The following is a 19,211-nucleotide window of genomic DNA, read 5'->3' as shown; positions in this document are numbered from 1 at the left end:
CACAAAAATAAACTCAAAATGGATGAAGACCTAAATGTAAGATAGGAAGCCATCAGAATGCTCGAGGAGAAAGCAGGCAAAAGCCTCTTCGACCCCGCCTGCAGCAACTTCTTACTCAACATGTCTCTGGAGGCAAAGGAAACCAAAGCAAAAATGAACTATTGGGACCTCATCAAAATCAAAAGCTTCTGCACAGCGAAGGAAACAATCAGCAACAGTAAAAGGCAACCAACGGAATGGGAGAAGATATTTGCAAACGAAATAGCAGATAAAGGGTTAGTATCCAAAGTCTACAGAGAACTTATCAAACTCAACACCCAAAAAACAAATAATCCAGTGAAGAAATGGGTAAAAGAGATGAATAGACACTTCTCCAAAGACATCCAGATGGCAAACACACAAATGAAAAATGCTCAACATCATTCATCATCAGGGAAATACAAATCAAAACCACATTGAGATACCACCTCACACCTGTCAGAGTGGCTAACATATTAACGATTCAGGCAACAAAAGATGTTGGCGAGGATTTGGAGAAAGAGGATCTCTTTTGCACTGCTGGTGGGAACGCAAACTGGCGCAGCCACTCTGGGAAACAGTATGGAGGTTCCTTAAAAAATTACAAATAGAACTACCCTACGACCCCACAATTGCACTACTAGGTATTTATCCAAGGGATACATAGTATGCTTATTTGAAGGGACACATGCACCCCAATGTTTATAGCAGTGCTATCAACAATAGCCAAAGTATGGAAAGAGCCCAAATCTCCATCGATGGATGAATGGATAAAGAGGATGTGGTATATATACACAATGGGGTATTACTCGGCAGTCAAAAAGAATGAAATCCTGCCATTTGCAACTACATAGATGGAACTAGAGGGTATTATGCTAAGCGAAGTTAGTCAGTGAGAGAAAGACAAATATCGTATGACTTCACTCATATGAGGACTTTAAGATACAAAACAGATGAACATAAGGGAAGGGAAGCAAAAATAATATAAAAACAGGGAGGGAAACAAAACATAAGAGACTCTTAAATATAGAGAATAAACAGAGGGTTGCTGAAGGGGTTGTGGGAAGGGGTATGGGCTAAATGGGTAAGGGGCATTAAGGAATCTACTCCTGAAATCATTCTTGGAGCATATGCTAACTAACTTGGATGTAAATTATAAAAAATAAATAAATTATGGAAAGTAAGAGAAAATTTCCTTGGGCTTTTGTTTCAGGTGGTGCCTGGTCACAATGTGAAAATCACTTTAGTGGGGGGACTCTTAGGATAATGGTGTCCTAAAATATGATACTCTGAATCACCTGTGGACACAATCACCTGTGAAGTTGTTGGTTTTTAGACAGATTTCTGTGCTCCAAACCCAGGGGAATAAGTTGGGCTTTCATAAGTTTGGGAATCTACATTTTGAAAAGTTATCTGGGTATTGCTAACACACAGATGACCACCACTCCAGAGGTCTGAAAGCCTAAGGACTTATACTTAATGAAAGAAACTGAGCCAGGAATAGAACTGGTTAGTCTTAGTCAGAACTGAACTCTTGTCTGATTTCCTGATTATTTTGTTTGACAAGGGATGACAGGATGAAATACAATTCTAGAGTTTTCTCTTCTTAACTGGTGATTATTTCCAGTAACTTTACTTTTCATCAGCTCTGACTTTCTTTAATTTTACATGTCAAGAATCTTTGTCTATACAATATAGTGAAATTGGCTGAAGGGGGGATTAAAATTTGGGAAAGCAGTGGCTCACAGACATGAGAACAATGTCATTTTCCTGTCACTTGTGGTCTCTAGGAAATTGAAAACCGATTTGGGGACAATGAAAGATATATAAAAAATTTAATAGGGTAGTAGAAACAGGTTTTCTACTTCTTACAAAATCAATTTCCCCAAGGCCTTACTCTTCCAGCTTTGTTCTACATAACAGTAAATTCTGGGTGGTCATGAACTCTATCCACCACAGTGAATGAGCATCCTTTTTCATGAGGTGGTACACTTTCTTAGGTTCACATCATCCCATCTGAACAGTCAGTGGGTTTCCCATAGGGATTACTGTACTTAGTTCTGTTACACTGGAAGGGATGGATATGTACCATTCATTCACTTTAGTCAACAGTCACTGAACATCTATTATGAGCCATGCACTATATTAGAAGCTTAGGGTTTAATTCAATGGAGGACGGAGACACATGGTAATAATTAATTACCCTGCTGTTTGATAGATCTAGAAAAGAAGGATGTCCCACAAAAGTGGAATTGGCTAACTGTGGCAGGGAGGGGACGGGCAGTCAACGGTGCATATGTGATATTTGAGCAAAGGTTTGAAGGTTGAATAGGAGTTTCAGGCAGACACAAGGGGAAAGATCATTCCAAAGAGTGAGAGTAGCATGTGCCAAGGCTTGGAACAGCATTGTGCATTTAGGCACTGTTGAGCAGAGTGCAAAGGCAAAGGGTTAGTATCAAGAAGAAATGAGAAGAGGGGCACCGGGGTGGCTCAGTTGGTTAAATATCTGACACTTGGTTTCAGCTCAGGTCATGATCTCACAGTTTGTGAGTTGGAGCCCCATGTCAGGCTCTGTGATGATAGCACAGAGCCTGGAGCCTGCTTCGGACTCTGTGTCCCTCTCTCTCTCTCTGCCCCTTCCCCAGATTCTGTGTCCCTCTCTCTCTCTGCCGCCTTCCCTGCTCGCACTCTGTCTCTCTCTCAAAAATAAAGAAACATTTGAAAAAATTTTTAAAAAAAGAAGCTAATCAAGGCTCAGATAATGAAGGGTCTTGAATGCCGCACTAAGCTGCTAAGAATTCAACCTATAGGTGAGAGGCTGGCAGAGTGTAGGCGGTTCATGAGAGGATCTTGATCAGGGACTTGACATTAAGTAACACTGAATCACACAGTGAGAATGTTAATCCCTTCTCAATTAGTGTTTAATCCTTCGCTAAATCTTGGAGAAACCCTCCATTTGGTGTCAATATGCCTTCAACACTTCCCTAACACCTGTAAATTTTCCCTTTTGAAGAAGGGCTCAGGCACAGCTACCTACCCAGCTAGAACGATTTTATTTTCATGCTGTACTTACTTCATTGTGTACTTATTTCTTAAGAATCTTTTTTTTTAATGTTTATTTTTGAGAGAGAGAAAGAGAGAGCACAAGCTAGGGATGGGCAGAGAAAGAGGGAGACAGAGGACTGAAAGCGGGCTCTGCACTGATAGCAGAGAGCCCAATGCGGGGCTCGGATTCCTGAACTGTGAGATCATGACCTGAGTTGAAGTAGGACGCTTAACCAACTGAGCCACCCATGTGTCCCTTTTGTGTACTTATTTCTATTTATGGAAAGGGGGACTGGTTTTTCACTAATGCGATGATAAAGAAATGTTTTTTAATACACTTATTTAAGTAAAAAAGAGTGATTTTAAAAATTAATGGCAACAGGTGATGCAGAGATATGGCAAAACTTATGAAGGCAGTACACAATCCCTGAAATGGGAAACTAGGCTGTAGTTTTTAGGGAGGAGCGACCAGGTTTAAGCAGGCCAGTGAACTGTTTCTTTTTCTGACAGTCGCTTGGAGAATGTAACTGAAGAGCCAAAACTGGAGGCAGAGAAGTCAGCTAGGAGGACAGTGAAATACTGTAGGCATGGATGGTGTGGCTAAGGGTAAGCCTGCTGGTTTATTCCTGACCTTTCCCAGCATTACTTTGCATAAAGAGGATCCTAAGGGCTCTCCTGGCCTGGGGTGGGGGTGGGGCAGTGAATCCAGAACTGGTTCTGACCTACGGAAAGGAAAAGATTTTTAAGTGGCTGCTGTCCAGCAAGTGCTAAAGGCAGACTTGGAATGAACGCTAGAATGAGGTTTGATTATTTTCCAGGATCCCACTCCATTATGAAATATTATTTAGAAACTGATGAAATCTTAAATCTGAACTAATGTGTTTTTATGAATATTAGCAGGCAATCTGAGCTTTAATATTTGAATTCCAAAGTGTCTCATTCCAACCTGTGTCCTGGCTGTAGCTTTCCTATCCTGTCAGATCCTCAAAGCCCTTTCTTCCCCTCCTCAGGCCTGAGACGAGCAGCTAGGATGAGCACTTTTTTGTTTATTTATTTATTGAGAGAGAGAGAGAGAGAGAGAGAGAGAGAGAGAGAGAGAGAGAGAGAGACAGCGAATGAGGGAAGGTCAGAGAGAACAGGAGAGAGAGAATCCCAGCACAAGGCTCGAGCCCATGAACCGTGAGACGGTGACCTGAGCCGAAATCGGATGCTTAACTGACTGAGCCACCCAGATGCCCTGAGCACTTTTTAAAGTCTCCATTTGGAAAGTGTGAAACCACCCTGCCCTCCTTTCCTCCCTTTCCAGCTGCTGGTGACCATTGAAGTTACAGTGGGATTACTGTGGTTCAGTGTAGGAGGGCAGGACAAGGGTGGGCTATTCCCATGGCCAAATTAGCACTGGAGAAGATATGTCCTGGCTTTCCAAAAGCGGAACTACAAGTGTCTTCGTGATGAAACAGATGCTTCAGTAAGAATGCTTCTCATCTGTTTTTTAAATTTGAATTTACAAAGTGTTTTTATGTATACTGATTTGCTGCAACCCATATCAATTCTTTAAAACAGTATAGTAACTACACAACCAATACCTGCTTAATGAGGGACTATTTATTTATAATTTATAATATTAAAAAACTGAGACTCAGGAGACGTTTTCCAAGACTGTACAGATCACTCTGGACTGATAATTTAAAGTCAGTTCTTCTGGTTGGCCTCCTCACTCCATATCCCCTTGGTCTCAAACAAAAAGAGCCTGTAACAAATAGTGTTCAGCGTCTGCAGAAACACTATTACCAGAATTCTCTTATAGCATGGGCCAAACAGGCTTTTGTGGCCTGGCCTGAGGTCTTAACAGCCACAGATAACATTGTTTCAATGGAAAAATCAATTCTGAATAGGAGCTTAATTCATCTGCAAATCATGACAACTTGGGTATATACCTGTCTTTCTATATAGATATATAATAGAGAAATGCTTTTTAATATAATAATTTACATCTATTGATTTTTTTTTTATGTCACACACACATTTCTATTCCTAGAGATTTTATGCTTTCTGGGCACCTGTATCTCAAAAGAATGTCATGAATTGGAAAGAGTTATTTGCATGTGTTTGTGAAAGGTCTTGAGGACCAGATTCTGTAAGTTTGCTCATCATTAACCTGTGTTTCTCTGGCTTCAGGGGAGGCATGTCAGAATCTTGAGAATGAGGGATGGAATACTCTTGAACTATACTCACAAAACTTGGAGAATCTGATACGTTCTCTTAAGTTCAGTGTACCCTGCTCCAATTCTGTGAATTACTCTTGTGTGCATCATTGTGATTAGGTGTGTGTTTCATCCCTCAGGAGTGTTGGGACATGGAAAAAGGATGATGATATTGCAATAGTAAGATGGCCATTGAGCAGGGAGTTGGCATGAAGCTTAGTGTGTTATACTTGAATAAAAAATGAAGAATGAAGAGGCACCTGGGTGGCTCAGTTGGTTGAGCGCCCGACTCTTAATTTTGGCTCAGGTCGTGATCTCATGGGTTGTGAGTTCGAGCCCCGCAACAGGCCCATACTGACAGTGCAGAGTCTGGTTGGGATTCTCTCTCTCTCTCTGCCCCTCCCTCACTTGCGCTCTCTCTCTCTCTCTCTCTCTCTCACACACACACACACACACACACACACACACGCACACAGACACACACTCTCTCAAAAATAAATAAACTTAAAAATTTTTAAAATAAAGAATGAATAAATGAATGGAAGTTGCTTTGCTTTCAGAAGATTGTAGACTGGCTTGGGGGAAAGAAACTAGAGATCTAGAGGCTACTCAAGAAAATTGATGGGAGCAGCTAATGTCTTGTGAAAAGAAGGAAGGATGAAGGTATGGAAAGTTTTCAAAGGAAGGCAACAGAACCTGATGAGAAGAAGAGAGAGAGGTCCAAGATGGTATGAGAATTCTTGTTTATAGGTAAGAGGGGAAGATATTTTGAGTTTAAGGTGAGAATGAGATAGAACTGGAAATTCCAGTTAGAAATTCCTGGTATTGCCCTATGCCAGGAGACAAATTCAGGGGTCCAAACCTTGGGAAATACCCATGTATATGAGTACCCCAGATCTGGGTACTGCCTCACTAGTTATACCTTCTTTGAAACTGTGCCCACTCACAAATGTCATAAAGGATAGTACCTAAGGATAGCCCATTTTTTCATTTATTCAACAAACATTTCTTGCTCTGCTCATTCCTACCTCAGGAGCTTTGTACTTTTGTTCTCTTTGCTTACAGTGCTCTTCCCTTAGAAATTTGCATGATTCACTTCTTACTTCATTCTATGTTCAGATGTCACCTCTTCAGATAGGCCTTGGTGACGAACCATAGTCATTCTCTAATTCCTTACCCTGCTCAGATGATTAGAGCTGTAAATCCTATTGAGTTCAGGCTACATTTAATCATCATAGTAAATCAGAACCACATTCATGCAGAAGTCATGGCAGGGCAGAGGAAGAAGCTGGTATCCAGAGAGAAGGATGGAGCAGATGTGAAGAAAGGAGCCAAGAGAAGAAGAGCTTTTGGGCCCCAGAAGACGGGCAGAGAGTAGCTGCCCTACCACTTTCCAGCAGCTCCTGCAATTTTCTTCCTTGTCATTTTCCTGCAGTTATCAGCATAAACTCCTCACTTTTGAGCTCCACAGAATGAGTTTCTGCTTCTTACAACTGCAAGCCCTTTGACAGCAATAGAATGTCCAATGGAACTTTCTATGAAGACAGAAAATGTTGTGTATCTGTGCTGTCAAATACAGTAGCCACTACCCACATGTGGCCACTGAGCACTTGAAATGAGGTGAGAGCATCCGAGATAGTTCTAAATTTTATATCATTTTAATTAATTTAAATGTATTTAAATGTTTTCATACAGAGCTAGTAGCTATCATTTTAGCACAGCCTTAGGATTGTTACTACAAGTGGTCAAAGACAGCAAGTAAAATCAGTGAAAGATAATGAAAGAGCCGGAAAAAAAAAAAGACACACACAATAAACCCCAACCATGATGATGTCCTAGAACTCAAGTAGTGGATGTTCCATAGCACCAAAAACTACAAGAAGGACCAGGCTGGTAAAGTCTCATTAGTTAAAGCGTTACTGATTTTTTGGGGGGAAATACCTGGATTCAAACAACAGCGGTCAAACAAATGAAACAATCTATTCCAAGGCAAATTATATAGCCATTAAAAATAATGAAAAAAATATTAGTGACACAGAAAGATGTTTATAATATACATTTAAAAATCATAAAATAGCATGGATCCCAATTTTACCACACATACATATGTCTAAATCTCTGGGTTGTGGGTTTATGGGTGATTTTTATTTTATTCTTTGGTATTTTTTTATTTTTGGAATTATCCACAAAGGACATAAAATTTTTATACTTGGACATAAAGGAGCAAATGATATGCTTAACACAATAAAATGGCTACATCTTTTCAAGTTGCTTTATAAACCAAAGTGATAGTAAATACAGTTACTACAACAATTAGCCACTGCCTTCCTAGAGTTGGTAAAAGTCATTCACATTTGCCTCCCAACCCCTCAAAATATACACTTTCAGACAGTCTTACTTTAAGGTTTATAACTGCAATTATAGGTACGGTGGCCAAAGAACAGAGATTGTTGGATCTTCTTAGAAGGCAAAATAAGGTCCTTTCTGTGGTGGATTAACCTAGATTTCCCACAGACTTAAAAGGCTGGGACATGGACTAAAAGCTCTTTGGAATCCTTTTCCTGCCTTGTCAGGTTGGATTTCTAGGATGCTTTACCTAAAAGCTGTATTTTAGGGAACACTAGATGGCTCTCTGTGCCTGCAACCAGATGAAGGCACACTGGATTGATTCAGGCATGGATTTATCATTCATTTTCAGGTATACACTGAAGCTTTTCTTTGTGTGTATAACACAGTGTGTGACGTGACTCAAATGAATTTCTTGTATAGTATCAAAACAATAACAGCTCTCCGTCTGAACCTATTAAATTCATAATATATAGAAGCAAATTCTTTGTTTAATGGAATCCCTATTTAAATACCTCCGGTTGGGACTGAACAAATGGAATTCTGCAACAGGCAGATTGTGATTCTGTTAGATGAAGACATGCTGAGCAGCTCACTTTGTTTGTGAGATAAAATTTCTTTATTTTTAATCTGGAGAGTATTAACCCCACTTTTGTTTGGCTTTGGGTTGGGGCCTTCAATACAAAAAACAGCAAGAGATTGCATGTAGGTTGTGTGGCCCTGAAAGTGCTTGACACTGGAAATTCTGCTAATGACCATCCCAAACTGAGAAGAGAGTAGTGGCAACCCATTTCCAAGTCATTCTTAGGAATGGCACTGAAAGATCCAGACCAAGCCATTGTTTGGAACCGTACAGACACGGCCACTTGTAGAATGTTGAAAATATAAAGCTAGGTTGCACATACAAAGGAAAATACCACCTTTTAATATAGAAATACCATCAGTTCAGAGTGCCCAAGTTTCAAAAGGCGCTATCAACTCTGACTTTTTGGAAAGTTAACAAAAAAGAATTTTTCCCCTCTCCTGTCCTTTTGTCCAGCCCATTTGGACTGACAGTAAGGCTTTCTTTAACTGTACCCAATGGTTTATAAAAATTTTAAACCATTAGCCTTGAGAGAATAAAATATATCAAAATGTTACTCAAGGTTATCTGTGGACACCCATGCAAAGCAGTGCACGTGTATGCATGACTTTTATAATCAGAACAGCAATATGCATTTAAAAAGTCCCTCAAAGGGGTGCCTGGGTGGCTCAGTTGGTTAAAAAGTCCCTCAAAGTTGTATGCATCAGTTTTGATATCGTCAGCATTCAATAAACCACAGTTTGCCTTATGGGTATCTTTTTTGGGTAAGCCTTAGTATATAATAGTGCTATTGTCCCTAAACTTTTGAGCTAATATATGCCACAAATCAGTTACTTTAGTACAGATAAATCCTGTACGAAATGGGAAACTTCTAACCTTCAATCCATGTCAAGTGAGACTGCCCTTTCTAACAACCTCATTTTCCTCTAGAAGTCTAAAATATCAATTGGCTCATGGTTCTACTATTTCTTAAGTTTAATTTCTGGGAGCCTCCTATGAGAAATTAGGTTAGTAGATAAAGGCAAGAGTTATGAATTCCTCACTTACACCGACTAATAGAAATAGAGCATTATTTTTTACCTCTGACATAACCAATCCAAAGATCCAGTCATTGAGAACCAATACAAAGGAGCAACTAGTTGAAACTAGACCTCAAAGTTCACCTCATTGCTGACCAACTTTACATATACCTAAGCTGAGAATGCACTTCAGTGAATTGGACCCCTAAGTGGGGTTTCAAAGCTGAGAATGCACTTCAGTGAATTGGACTCCTAAGTGGGGTTTCAAAACAGCATATTTCTTTGCTTTGCTTAGGGTTGGTCCACTGGAACTGGATCTCCTAAGCTTGACTATCATGTGCATATTGAAAATGCATTTGGAGGTACTCTGGAGAGCAACCCAGGATATTTGAGGACTTACTCTGATAGTTTTAGTTTTTATTAAACTTGCCATGCCAACCCTTTGTATTAAAAGAATGATCACTGACATAGTAAGAACACACAGTGCTCTAGGTACCGTGCTTAGAACTTCGCATACATGGTGTTGTCTTCACCGTAACTTTCTGAGATAGTCGTATTTCGTGGATCAAGAAATTGAGGCATATTTCCCAAGGTAAAATGTCTAGAAAGTTGTAAAGCTAAGATTCAGACATAGGTCTGTGCTTCTCAGAAAACTTTTCCCTTAACTCTTACTTTGTATTTCTTTCATTTATGTTATTATTGTCTCACTTGCAAAACAAAGGTACACTATTTGTCCTGCTTACCTTACAAAGTAATTGTGAGAATAAAATGAAAAAAAAAAAGATGGGAAAGGACTTTGATAAATGTAAACATGCTCTACAATTTATTTTTTCCTAAAATCTATATTTTCATATTGAAGTATTGAAAGCATTGGTGAGGAAAGGTGAAGGTAACTTGTCTTTTTTTCTCTTAATATTTTTAATCATGTAGGTAATACATACTTAAAAAAAAAACTGGAGCACAGATAGGGAAACATAGATCATCCAGTTACAATCACATTTATCATTTTTATAAATAAAATTCTAGACTTCATCGTTTATAGGATCAAGGTCACACTTTACATACATTATAAAATTTTTTTCTCTATATATTTTCATTTGAATGGGTATATAGAACTCCACTGTAAAACTATATCATGATTCATTTAATTCAATTCCCATTATTGGTTATTTAGTGTGAAATATGCTTTTAACAATCAAACCTGAAGTATATATTGCTCTCTTTTATCCTCTTTCTGAGGTAATTCAAAAGCAGTGATGGATCCAGTCTGTTCCTGGATTGTAGGCTAACAAATACACTGAATGTAGAAGAAGCTGTTAGTCTGTTTTTCTTCTTGGTGACTCCTCACTTCCTATAATGCATAGCTTTCTCTAGTACCCTATATATTTTCTATACATTGCTCTCTACTTCACAAGGCTGTTAGGAGGATTCTGTGAGCACATTTGTGAAGACTTGAAAAGCATAAATGCTACAAAAATATGTATGATTTAGTTTGTTCCTAAATGTATGACTCAAAGACTAACAATTGGGCATAATTCAGCCTGACTAAAAATGAAGTCATCCTGCTTAATTCTTTACTACTTGAACTTCTGAAGGCTCATCTCTACCAGTAGACCATCGCTGGCTAAACCAGATACTAGCCTTTCAGTATCAGTATTTACTCCAGTTGACGCAATACCAGTCCAGGTCCGTGTGATCAACCTGCTCCCTCAATGCAGAAGATCACAGTGTCCTCTGAAAGTGACTGAATCATGCCCATTCAGAAGGAGACCTGAAAATCTGGCTGAGGTGTTAGGTTGGGTGAAGGGGAGGGAAGAGGCAAGAGTGGGGGCAGACAGCTAGCTTACTCTTTGCTCACCTTTTCCCCATTGCTCTTTTCTCCCACTACCCCATAAAGAAAAGATCTGAGAAAGACAAATCAGTGGCTTAAAGATTTCCATTAGTTTGTTATTCATGCATTCTCTCCAAAAGCAACATGGCAGATGCTGAGATGTTCTTTCCTCCTTCTTGCCTACTTTTATAGATGTAGCGTCTCATTTCTGGTACTCTACACTTCCTCTAATTTTCTGTGTATGTGAGTGGCAGAAGCTAGAGTAGGCAGGAGAAGAGACAATGAGGTGCTCATCTCTACATTTAGTGATGCCACCAAATTGAGCAATACCTTGCTATGAGAGTCCCACATAATTGTCTAGGGCCGTGGTACTCAAAGTAGCTGGTTTGCAAACTCTTTGTATTCTATCCATGATGAGATAAGGAGCTTGTGCCAGAATGGACCAACACACTGCTGTTCTCATCAAGAAAGACTTGCTGTGAAAATAATGTCAGATGAGCCAACCAGTGTGCTTACTGATATAGTAGGTGGAGTGGGTTAACTGTATGGCCATAGTCTCATAAACAATCTATTATTGTAAGTTTGCTCACAGGAAAAACTTATGACCAATGTGAGAGACCAACATTTCTGAAAAACCTTGAGCATCTTATTGAGGCTTCTACCTAAGGCAATACCTAAGGCTCTAGAAACTGTGTTAGATGTACGAAAGGTAAAAATTTGCCATCAGTATAGAAATAGTACCTATGGCATGTCCTCTATTTTGGGGCAAGTGTGCGACATACTTAAAAGTTTTTTCTTTTCCCCCTTTTTTGGGGGAGGACTAAACCTACTTACTATTTTTTTTCTCTAAAGAGGAAGAAAATGAGGGAGTAGACAGTAAGGTGGAGAATGAAGACAGGTTACACTGTGATTCACATCCCAATTTGATCAGTAGCTACTAATGAGAATTAGTGAAGAATTAAGACTTGGATGATTCTTATCAGATCATAACCAACACCTCTCTACCAGTCATTGGGCTAATACTATAAATTTTCCCAAAGTACTTCATTTTCTTATTTGATTTATAAAACAACTGTGTCAGATTGGTAAGTACCTTCTTTTGACTGATAAGCATGGAGCTCAGCAACACATTTTCATTTTCATTTGAATGGGTATATAGAACTTGGGCACTTGCCCAAGATTACATGGCCAGTAAAAGGCAGAAGTAGACTGAGAGTCTTGACTATTATTTAATATACCTTCCATTATATTGTGCCCTTTTAACCAACATTATTGGAATTTGACTGGAGGTATTCATGAAATAAGATCTAATGGCACAAAATCCATGGTGGATTGCACAACACCAAAAGATAAAACATTAAGGGATATTGAAATTGGTCTTCAGATGATTCAGATACTCAGTTCAGTTGATTCATCATAAATTAACTCCAAGATGAGTCAAAGAAGGTCAAAACCAAATATTCTCTATGATTATACTGTGGAAGACACAAAGAAAAGTGGGTGAGACAGATTAATTGCCCAATGAATGTATCTGCTAGTCTGTTCTGATGTATTTATCTGAAAAAAAAATTTAAGTACTATTAAAAAAAAAATCCCCAAATTAAAAATAAAAAATTCCAAATTAGTCCCAAGTCTCTGTTCCTCAAGAGGAATCTGTAAAAGATCACTTCTAAGAAAAGTTTTGTATCACTTGACATTTAATTTGAAATCATTTATCTTCAAGTCAGCAACAATTAGGTGCTACTATCAGCCATTCATCATGAATCGCAGAAGAATATATTTCCCTCAGAGGACAGACAGCAGTGCTTTGCATGAAGCAACTCAAGGAAAACCAATACAGTTGAGAGAAAATCTGTTAAAAATAAACGTCCTTTACTTGTCCCCTAATAATGCATCTAAGTTATATATAGTAGTACCCCTCCCTTATCTGTGGGGCATACATTTCAAGAGCCCCAGTGAATATCTGAAACCAGGGATAGTACCTATACTACGAATACTGTGGTTTTTTTCTGTCCATACATACCTATGATAAAATTTAATTTATAAATTAGGCACATTAAGAGATTAACAATAGGTAATAATAAAACAATTATAACAGTATGCTATAATAAAAGTTATGTGAATGTGGTCTCTCTCTCAAGACATCTTATTGTACTAAATTCACTTTTTTCTTGTGATGATGTGAAATGATAAAATGCCTATGTAATAATATGAAGTGAGGAGAAAGACATAGGCGTTGTGATGCAGTGAGGCTACTATTGACCTTTTGACACTAAGTCAGGGGAGGAGAGATCTGCTTCCAGACCACGATTGACAGTGGAAAGCAAAACCTTGGGTAAAGGGGCACTACAGGTATCTCTCACTTTCTGAAACTCTACATTATGCCACTTTGTTTTCATAAAAGTGAAAATCCTCTTCTGATTTTTTTTCCATTATGGAAAACAGGTGCTAATGTAGGTCTTTCCTTAAAGCAAAGTGACATTACATGAACTTTTGGAAAGTGGAGAATACTCTTCACTTTATGCCATTTTGGCTTACAAAAGGTTTCATAGGAATGTTTTACTTTCAGATAGTAAAGTATACTTTCAGATAGAGGGAAAACCTTCACCTTAGTAGTATCATTGTTCTGGTCCCTGTATCATACAAAAGTAGCACTATGCTAGCCAAATTCTAATAAATAAGCTTCTGTACTTAGCACTGTGTTGTCAGAGAAAGGGGAACACCTGAAATACTTATATTTCCATGGGACTAAACAGCATATATGACTGACTACAGCATGTATGACTCATGAGACAGGCAAACTGCAGTTGGTATGTTCAACTGGAGTTGAAAATAGTGACCCAGTCACTTTTTAATTGCATGAGAGTTTGGATCTAAGCAAATTATACCACTCCATTAACCCTACCTAAGGGAACCAATATGGAATTAACAGAAGATAAACATTTTAGAAAGAAATATGTATCTGTCACTACCTGAGCAGGTGAATTTCAAGAAGTTAACTTTAGAGAAACTATACAAAAACCCTAAAAGAAAAAGTAGTTTGGGGATGAAGAGAAAGAAAGAACAATTATAGGAACTTTCTATATAACTTAAATGTAAACGTAACTGGATCCATATGCAACATCATTATTTGAAGGTCGTGGGAACAGAATTTAGAAGAAATTATCATTTTAATGTAAGGAATTAGCCTCAAGTGGAGATTTGAGTGTGTAGTAAAGTCAATTTTTTGGATGGAAACGTGCTTTGACCCTATCCTATGTGTAATGCTGTCTGAAGCTTTTATTTATGCGGTGATGATACATATGGCTTCCAAAGTGGCTAGTTTATTATCTTACTCATAATGGATTTCCCACACTGAATAAGGTTGGTTCCTTACAAGCTGATGATCTAATGTGTTTGTTTCCATAAATAGTTAATTGAAATAAAACTATTATGCTTTTCTCAGGGTTTTAATCATTTCAGGGGTATCTCTTTCCATTCATGAGCTGTGGTAGAATACTATCAAAACTATTATTTATTAATTAAAGGTTTCATATGAAGAAAACTAGCAGTACAAAAGAAAGTGAGAGAAATATTGCTGCGACTGCTCCAAGCAATTTTGACTTGTCTGAATAAGAGACACAATTTTATTCTACTTGGTTGTGTAGACAATTCCACTTTCTGCTAGCATCCTTTATTCAGTCACTGGCCCAATCAATGTATTAGGTCACTGGGCAGAATTCACTGAGAATGGTGGCTAAATTAAGTCCATTTTATTTAATGCCTAAAATGACTCTGACATTGTTTTATATTTTGAAAGTTGTCTTGTGTGTGTGTGTTTAAATCACACACAAGTGTATGTATGGGTCTACTTTTTAGGAGAAGCAAGGGAAAGAAAGATCAGTTATTTTTGCTGAAAGCAGATTATGGTCCTCTCCTAAAATTACATATTATAGTGACTTGGCATTGAGTTGGACATTCTTAATATAGAACATTGTAGAATGACATTTAAATGATATACTAAAAGCAAGACAAGTTAGATATGTTTGAATATAAAATACAAAGACAAATGAAAGAAAACGTCACTTGGGCAAACAAGATCTGAGTTAATAGAATAATCTCTCCCTTTCGAGACGTGTACCATGAAAATAACAGTGACAAATGTGATTTAAAATACATTTCTGATTTGAAATACAGAAGTAAATGTGCTTGGCAGAGTGTTCATTTTATTGTCAGCTTGTAAGGGTTGTCTCTGGAAGACTGTTCCCACAGTAGTCCTAAAGCTTTGAAGTTGTCCAATTCTAGACGCTGCTTCATGGTTTCTCTGGTCCCCTTGTACTGTGCTATATCTGCACAAACCCATCATGGAACACAATCTCCTTCCTAACTGACAACCACTAATTTGGGGAAAATTCTTGCTATTTATGATTTGCCAAACAATCTACAAATGGAATGGAGTCTGGAGACTGAACACTATTGGCAACTTATGAAGTATTAATAAAGAAGCAATGATGAGAAGCAAGCGATGCTGACTCTCGCATTTCGTTCAATCTGATTCTGCATATATATTAATAATGATGCACCCTATGGATGCAACTTCATGTTTATAACACTTTGGCCATTGGCAGCCTGGTGCACCTGTGTTTTCCATGCCTTCCCATCTGCTGCCTATAGTCATTCAGATTCAGGTGACGGAAATGTTTTAGATAAAAGTTAATTAGCCTGCACTCTGCAGATCAAATCTCTATAGTTCAGCACTAAATAGCAATATTCTGGGCAACTGCTGAAAGTAACGGGTGCTTGGCCTTCCTAAGATTTAAAAATGTAAGATCCATTTTTCTAGAAAAAGAAACCTTTAGTGCTCTCTTGATATTTTATGCATAGATTCTATCAAACTTTTCACTTGTATTTGGCCTTACTCTTTTGAGCTTTTATCTCTGTCTATATATATCAAAAGTGGAGGAAGAGAGATTAGAAATTTTTTTTTCAGCCAAAGGGATAGTAAAATGATATATAGTCAGAAATTCTCCAGTGTCTGAACTCTTTTATCAACACACTGACCAAAACTTTCCTTAGTTTCTCAAGCTTTAACATGAGGCCAACAACAATTACCTACTTGTTTCATAAACACTTTGTGCAAGGCTAAATTTAGCTTGATATTTTCATAAAAATAATGAGCAAAATGCAGAAAACTCCTATTGCTGAAAGGACTCTGCCCTCAGGTCCTCAATATCACTATCTTCAACAGTAAGTTCACAAATAGCTTCTTTTCTTGAAAATACATTCTATTTTTTAACCCCTAAGAAATGGAATCATTAGATTTTTTATTATTACTAGATAATTGAGACAGAAATGGGCTCAACACAGCAACTGCATACAACCAGTCTCTGAGCCCACATCACACAGAAAGAAGATAGGGGAAAACAAACAAACAAACCAAAAACCACCAATCCCAAATGCGTTCCTCCCATCCATTCAGATATTTCTAATGCATTCCAATGCCTAAGCCTAATTAACCACACATCTTTACGGCTTGCTTCCGTAGTAGTTGCAGATTTTCTATTGACTGACTCAAAGCAATTCTGAGGGATGTTTTCTTACTTCCACCCCCGCCCAAGCCTCAGGCACACCTTCTACAGGAATCGGAGCAGATGCTGCGTTTCCCGCCACGTGCTCTCAATTCCTCTAGGGAATGAAAGGCTCTCGCTTTGCCTGAGATCTTCCATCCCCACCCCACCCCCCACCCCCGCGCTAGTCTTTAGAACCTCTATTGCTCTCCACCATCCAGAACTTTGAGTTCTAACTTCCCTCCAGCATCCACTAGGGTTGCTCAGCTGGTGAAAACAGGAGGATTTTTTTCGCTTATTCCCCCCACTTCCTTTCTTCCATCTGCTGCCCCTACCTCTCATTTTCTTTCCATCCGCACTTAAACTTATTTTACTTTTACTGAGGTCCTTCTACCAACCATCTACGGATATGGTCCGACCCCTATAACATTATCAAAGTTGTAAAGCCCCAAGTCCCCCCTCCCCTCCACAAGGTCCCGGCCCCCAAACGGCGTCCCCACTCCTCTCACCTGACTCTCCCGCGGAAACTCGTGGCGCACGATGCTGATCACTGGAATGTGCAGGACAGAGCTGACCAAGTCGAGCTCCATCATCTCGCCCTGGCTCTGGGGGAAGGCGAGCAGCGCCGACACCCCTTGCACGACCACGGTGTGGCACACGCTCTGCAGAAAGGAGAAAGGGTCACTGCTCCACGGAGAGCTTGGGGAGGAGAAGGGCAAGAGCGGCAGATCGCCCAGGCCCGCTTCGATGGCCATCACTACTTCCAAAGACAGGTTGTAGGGCAGCAGCCCTTCCACGCGGTTCAGGTTGTCCACGGCGAAGAGGAGGGCGTCCCGAGGCCACAGGGTCTCCGCCGCGGCGCCCTCCCCCGGCTTCCGGGCGCGCGGCGGGCCCCGGCCGTGCAGGGCGCTCCCCAACCAGCGTGCGCCCGGCGAGGGCGCCGGGGGTCGCCAAGTCCCTGGCTCGGGCTCATCCCGCTGGGCGCCTGCTCGGCTGCCGTCCAGAGCGCGGCTGGCGGCGCGGGGGGCCGTGGTCCAGGGCTGCAAGTGCACCGCGCCCACCCTCACCGCGTGCCCGATGCGCTTGAGGATCTGGCAGGGCTGCGGGTGCGAGGAGGATCCGGGCACCCCGGCCAGCACCAGAGCGCAGGGCGGCGGCAGCAGCAGACAGACCCTGCTCAGCAGCCACCACAAACTCAGTCTCCTCATTACTGAGACCCGCAGGGAGAAAGCGCGCCCCCTCGTGCGCCCGGCTCGCCCCCCTGCAGCCGCCGCCTCACGTCTCCGCCCCCAGGTCCCGCCGGCGGCTCACTCCTCGCGGCGAAGCGCTCCCAGGAGCCGAAGCGGTCCCGGGGCCATTCAAGTTGGAGCCTAGCGCGCCCAGGTCCCTCCGCCGCGCATCCTCCGCCCGCCCGGTCCCTGCGCGGAGCCAGGCAGGCGGGCGGGCCGGCGCTGGTCACCCGCGGCTTGGACGCCCGTTCTCTGCCCGCCCCATCTGCAGGGCGGCTCGGGCACTGCGTCCGGCCACGCGGGGAGGTTGGGCTGAGAGGCGGCCCGAGTTCCTAGGGGCCAACGCGACTCAGGAGGCGATGCGCTCACTTGGATTCTTTTCTTTCCCTTTTCTGCCCGGGCGAGACCCCCTTATTTCCTTGGGGTCGCTCAGGAGAAGGCGTTCACGCCCGGGGTGGGAAAAACAAGCCAAATCGTCCTTGCTCCGCCGTCGGCCACCCTCCGGCGGGGCCCCCCAGCGCTGGCTTCATCTTTCTTCCTGTCTCGCTACTTCCTCCCTTCCTTGCTCCGCTCCCCTTTCCGCCCAGTGGCCGCCGCCGCCTGCTTCCTCGGCGGAGCGACGCGACTGGCCAGCAAAGGGTGGTTCTGCTCGGAGCGCAAAGTTCTCCCCGCCTCAGCCGGCGCCTCCCTGTTGCTGAGCCCTGGCGCCAGCCTGTCGCTTGGCTGCGCCAAACGCCCGCTGATGGGGAGATTCCCGGGTGGCGCTTCCCGCGCCCCCGGAAAGTCTGCTCCCCGCAACCGCGACGCGTCTCGGTTTGCGAAATTCCTTGCGACCCCAGAGGGCGAGGTCTCGGAGCCGTGGAGAATTCCGAATTCGGAGTTGTGCCTGAGGAATCCGAAATCCAGTGGTTCGCTGGAATAGGTTCTGAGAAGCTGCAACTTGAACGAGCTTCTTCTCTTCGATGTGTCGCTTTAAAGATTTTTCTAGTAAGGGCACGAAAGCCAGAATCATTTACACATTTAATCTCCGCTTCCTTCTCTCGGGCACGTGGGCCTTTGCGGTTTTGAAGGGTTCCGTACGTTTTGGGGTTCTCGGAATTAAAAAGTGAATTGGAAGCTATGATTTGATCCAGAAATTAAAGAGATTCAAAATACTTTTAGAGTTTCAAGCACAGTCAACAGTAGTTTCTAGTTTAGACCAAGAGCCCATCCGGATCACCGTTTCTAGTAAGTTCTTTCATTTGTATGGTAATACAGTGGAGTCAGTGGGTTATGATTTGGTCTCTTCCTCCAGGATCTGAATCATCTGAAATTAGAAGCAAAAGAGAGGGGTAAGGGCAGGACTGTGGTTTCCACGCGTACAGTAAATTTATTTTATGCCTTGGTATCC

General features: G+C 41.2%; 1 protein-coding gene across 1 annotated transcript in view; it reads right to left on the bottom strand.

Moving 5' to 3' along the window:
* Window positions 1–18,638, bottom strand: part of GRIN3A (glutamate ionotropic receptor NMDA type subunit 3A) — a 168,820-nt gene extending 150,182 nt beyond the window's left edge. The window contains exon 1 of the mRNA XM_015068959.3: window positions 17,102–18,638. Within this exon, the coding sequence (XP_014924445.2) occupies window positions 17,102–17,800 (699 nt within the window). The 5' untranslated portion in view covers window positions 17,801–18,638. The remainder of the gene's footprint in view (window positions 1–17,101) is intronic.
* Between the last annotated feature and the right edge of the window lie 573 nt (window positions 18,639–19,211).

The sequence above is a fragment of the Acinonyx jubatus genome, chromosome D4, assembly GCF_027475565.1.
Source record: "Acinonyx jubatus isolate Ajub_Pintada_27869175 chromosome D4, VMU_Ajub_asm_v1.0, whole genome shotgun sequence".
In the NCBI taxonomy this organism is placed as follows: domain Eukaryota; kingdom Metazoa; phylum Chordata; class Mammalia; order Carnivora; family Felidae; genus Acinonyx; species Acinonyx jubatus.
The sequence above is the reverse complement of the archived record's forward strand: the minus strand, read 5'-3'. Positions and strand labels throughout refer to the sequence as shown.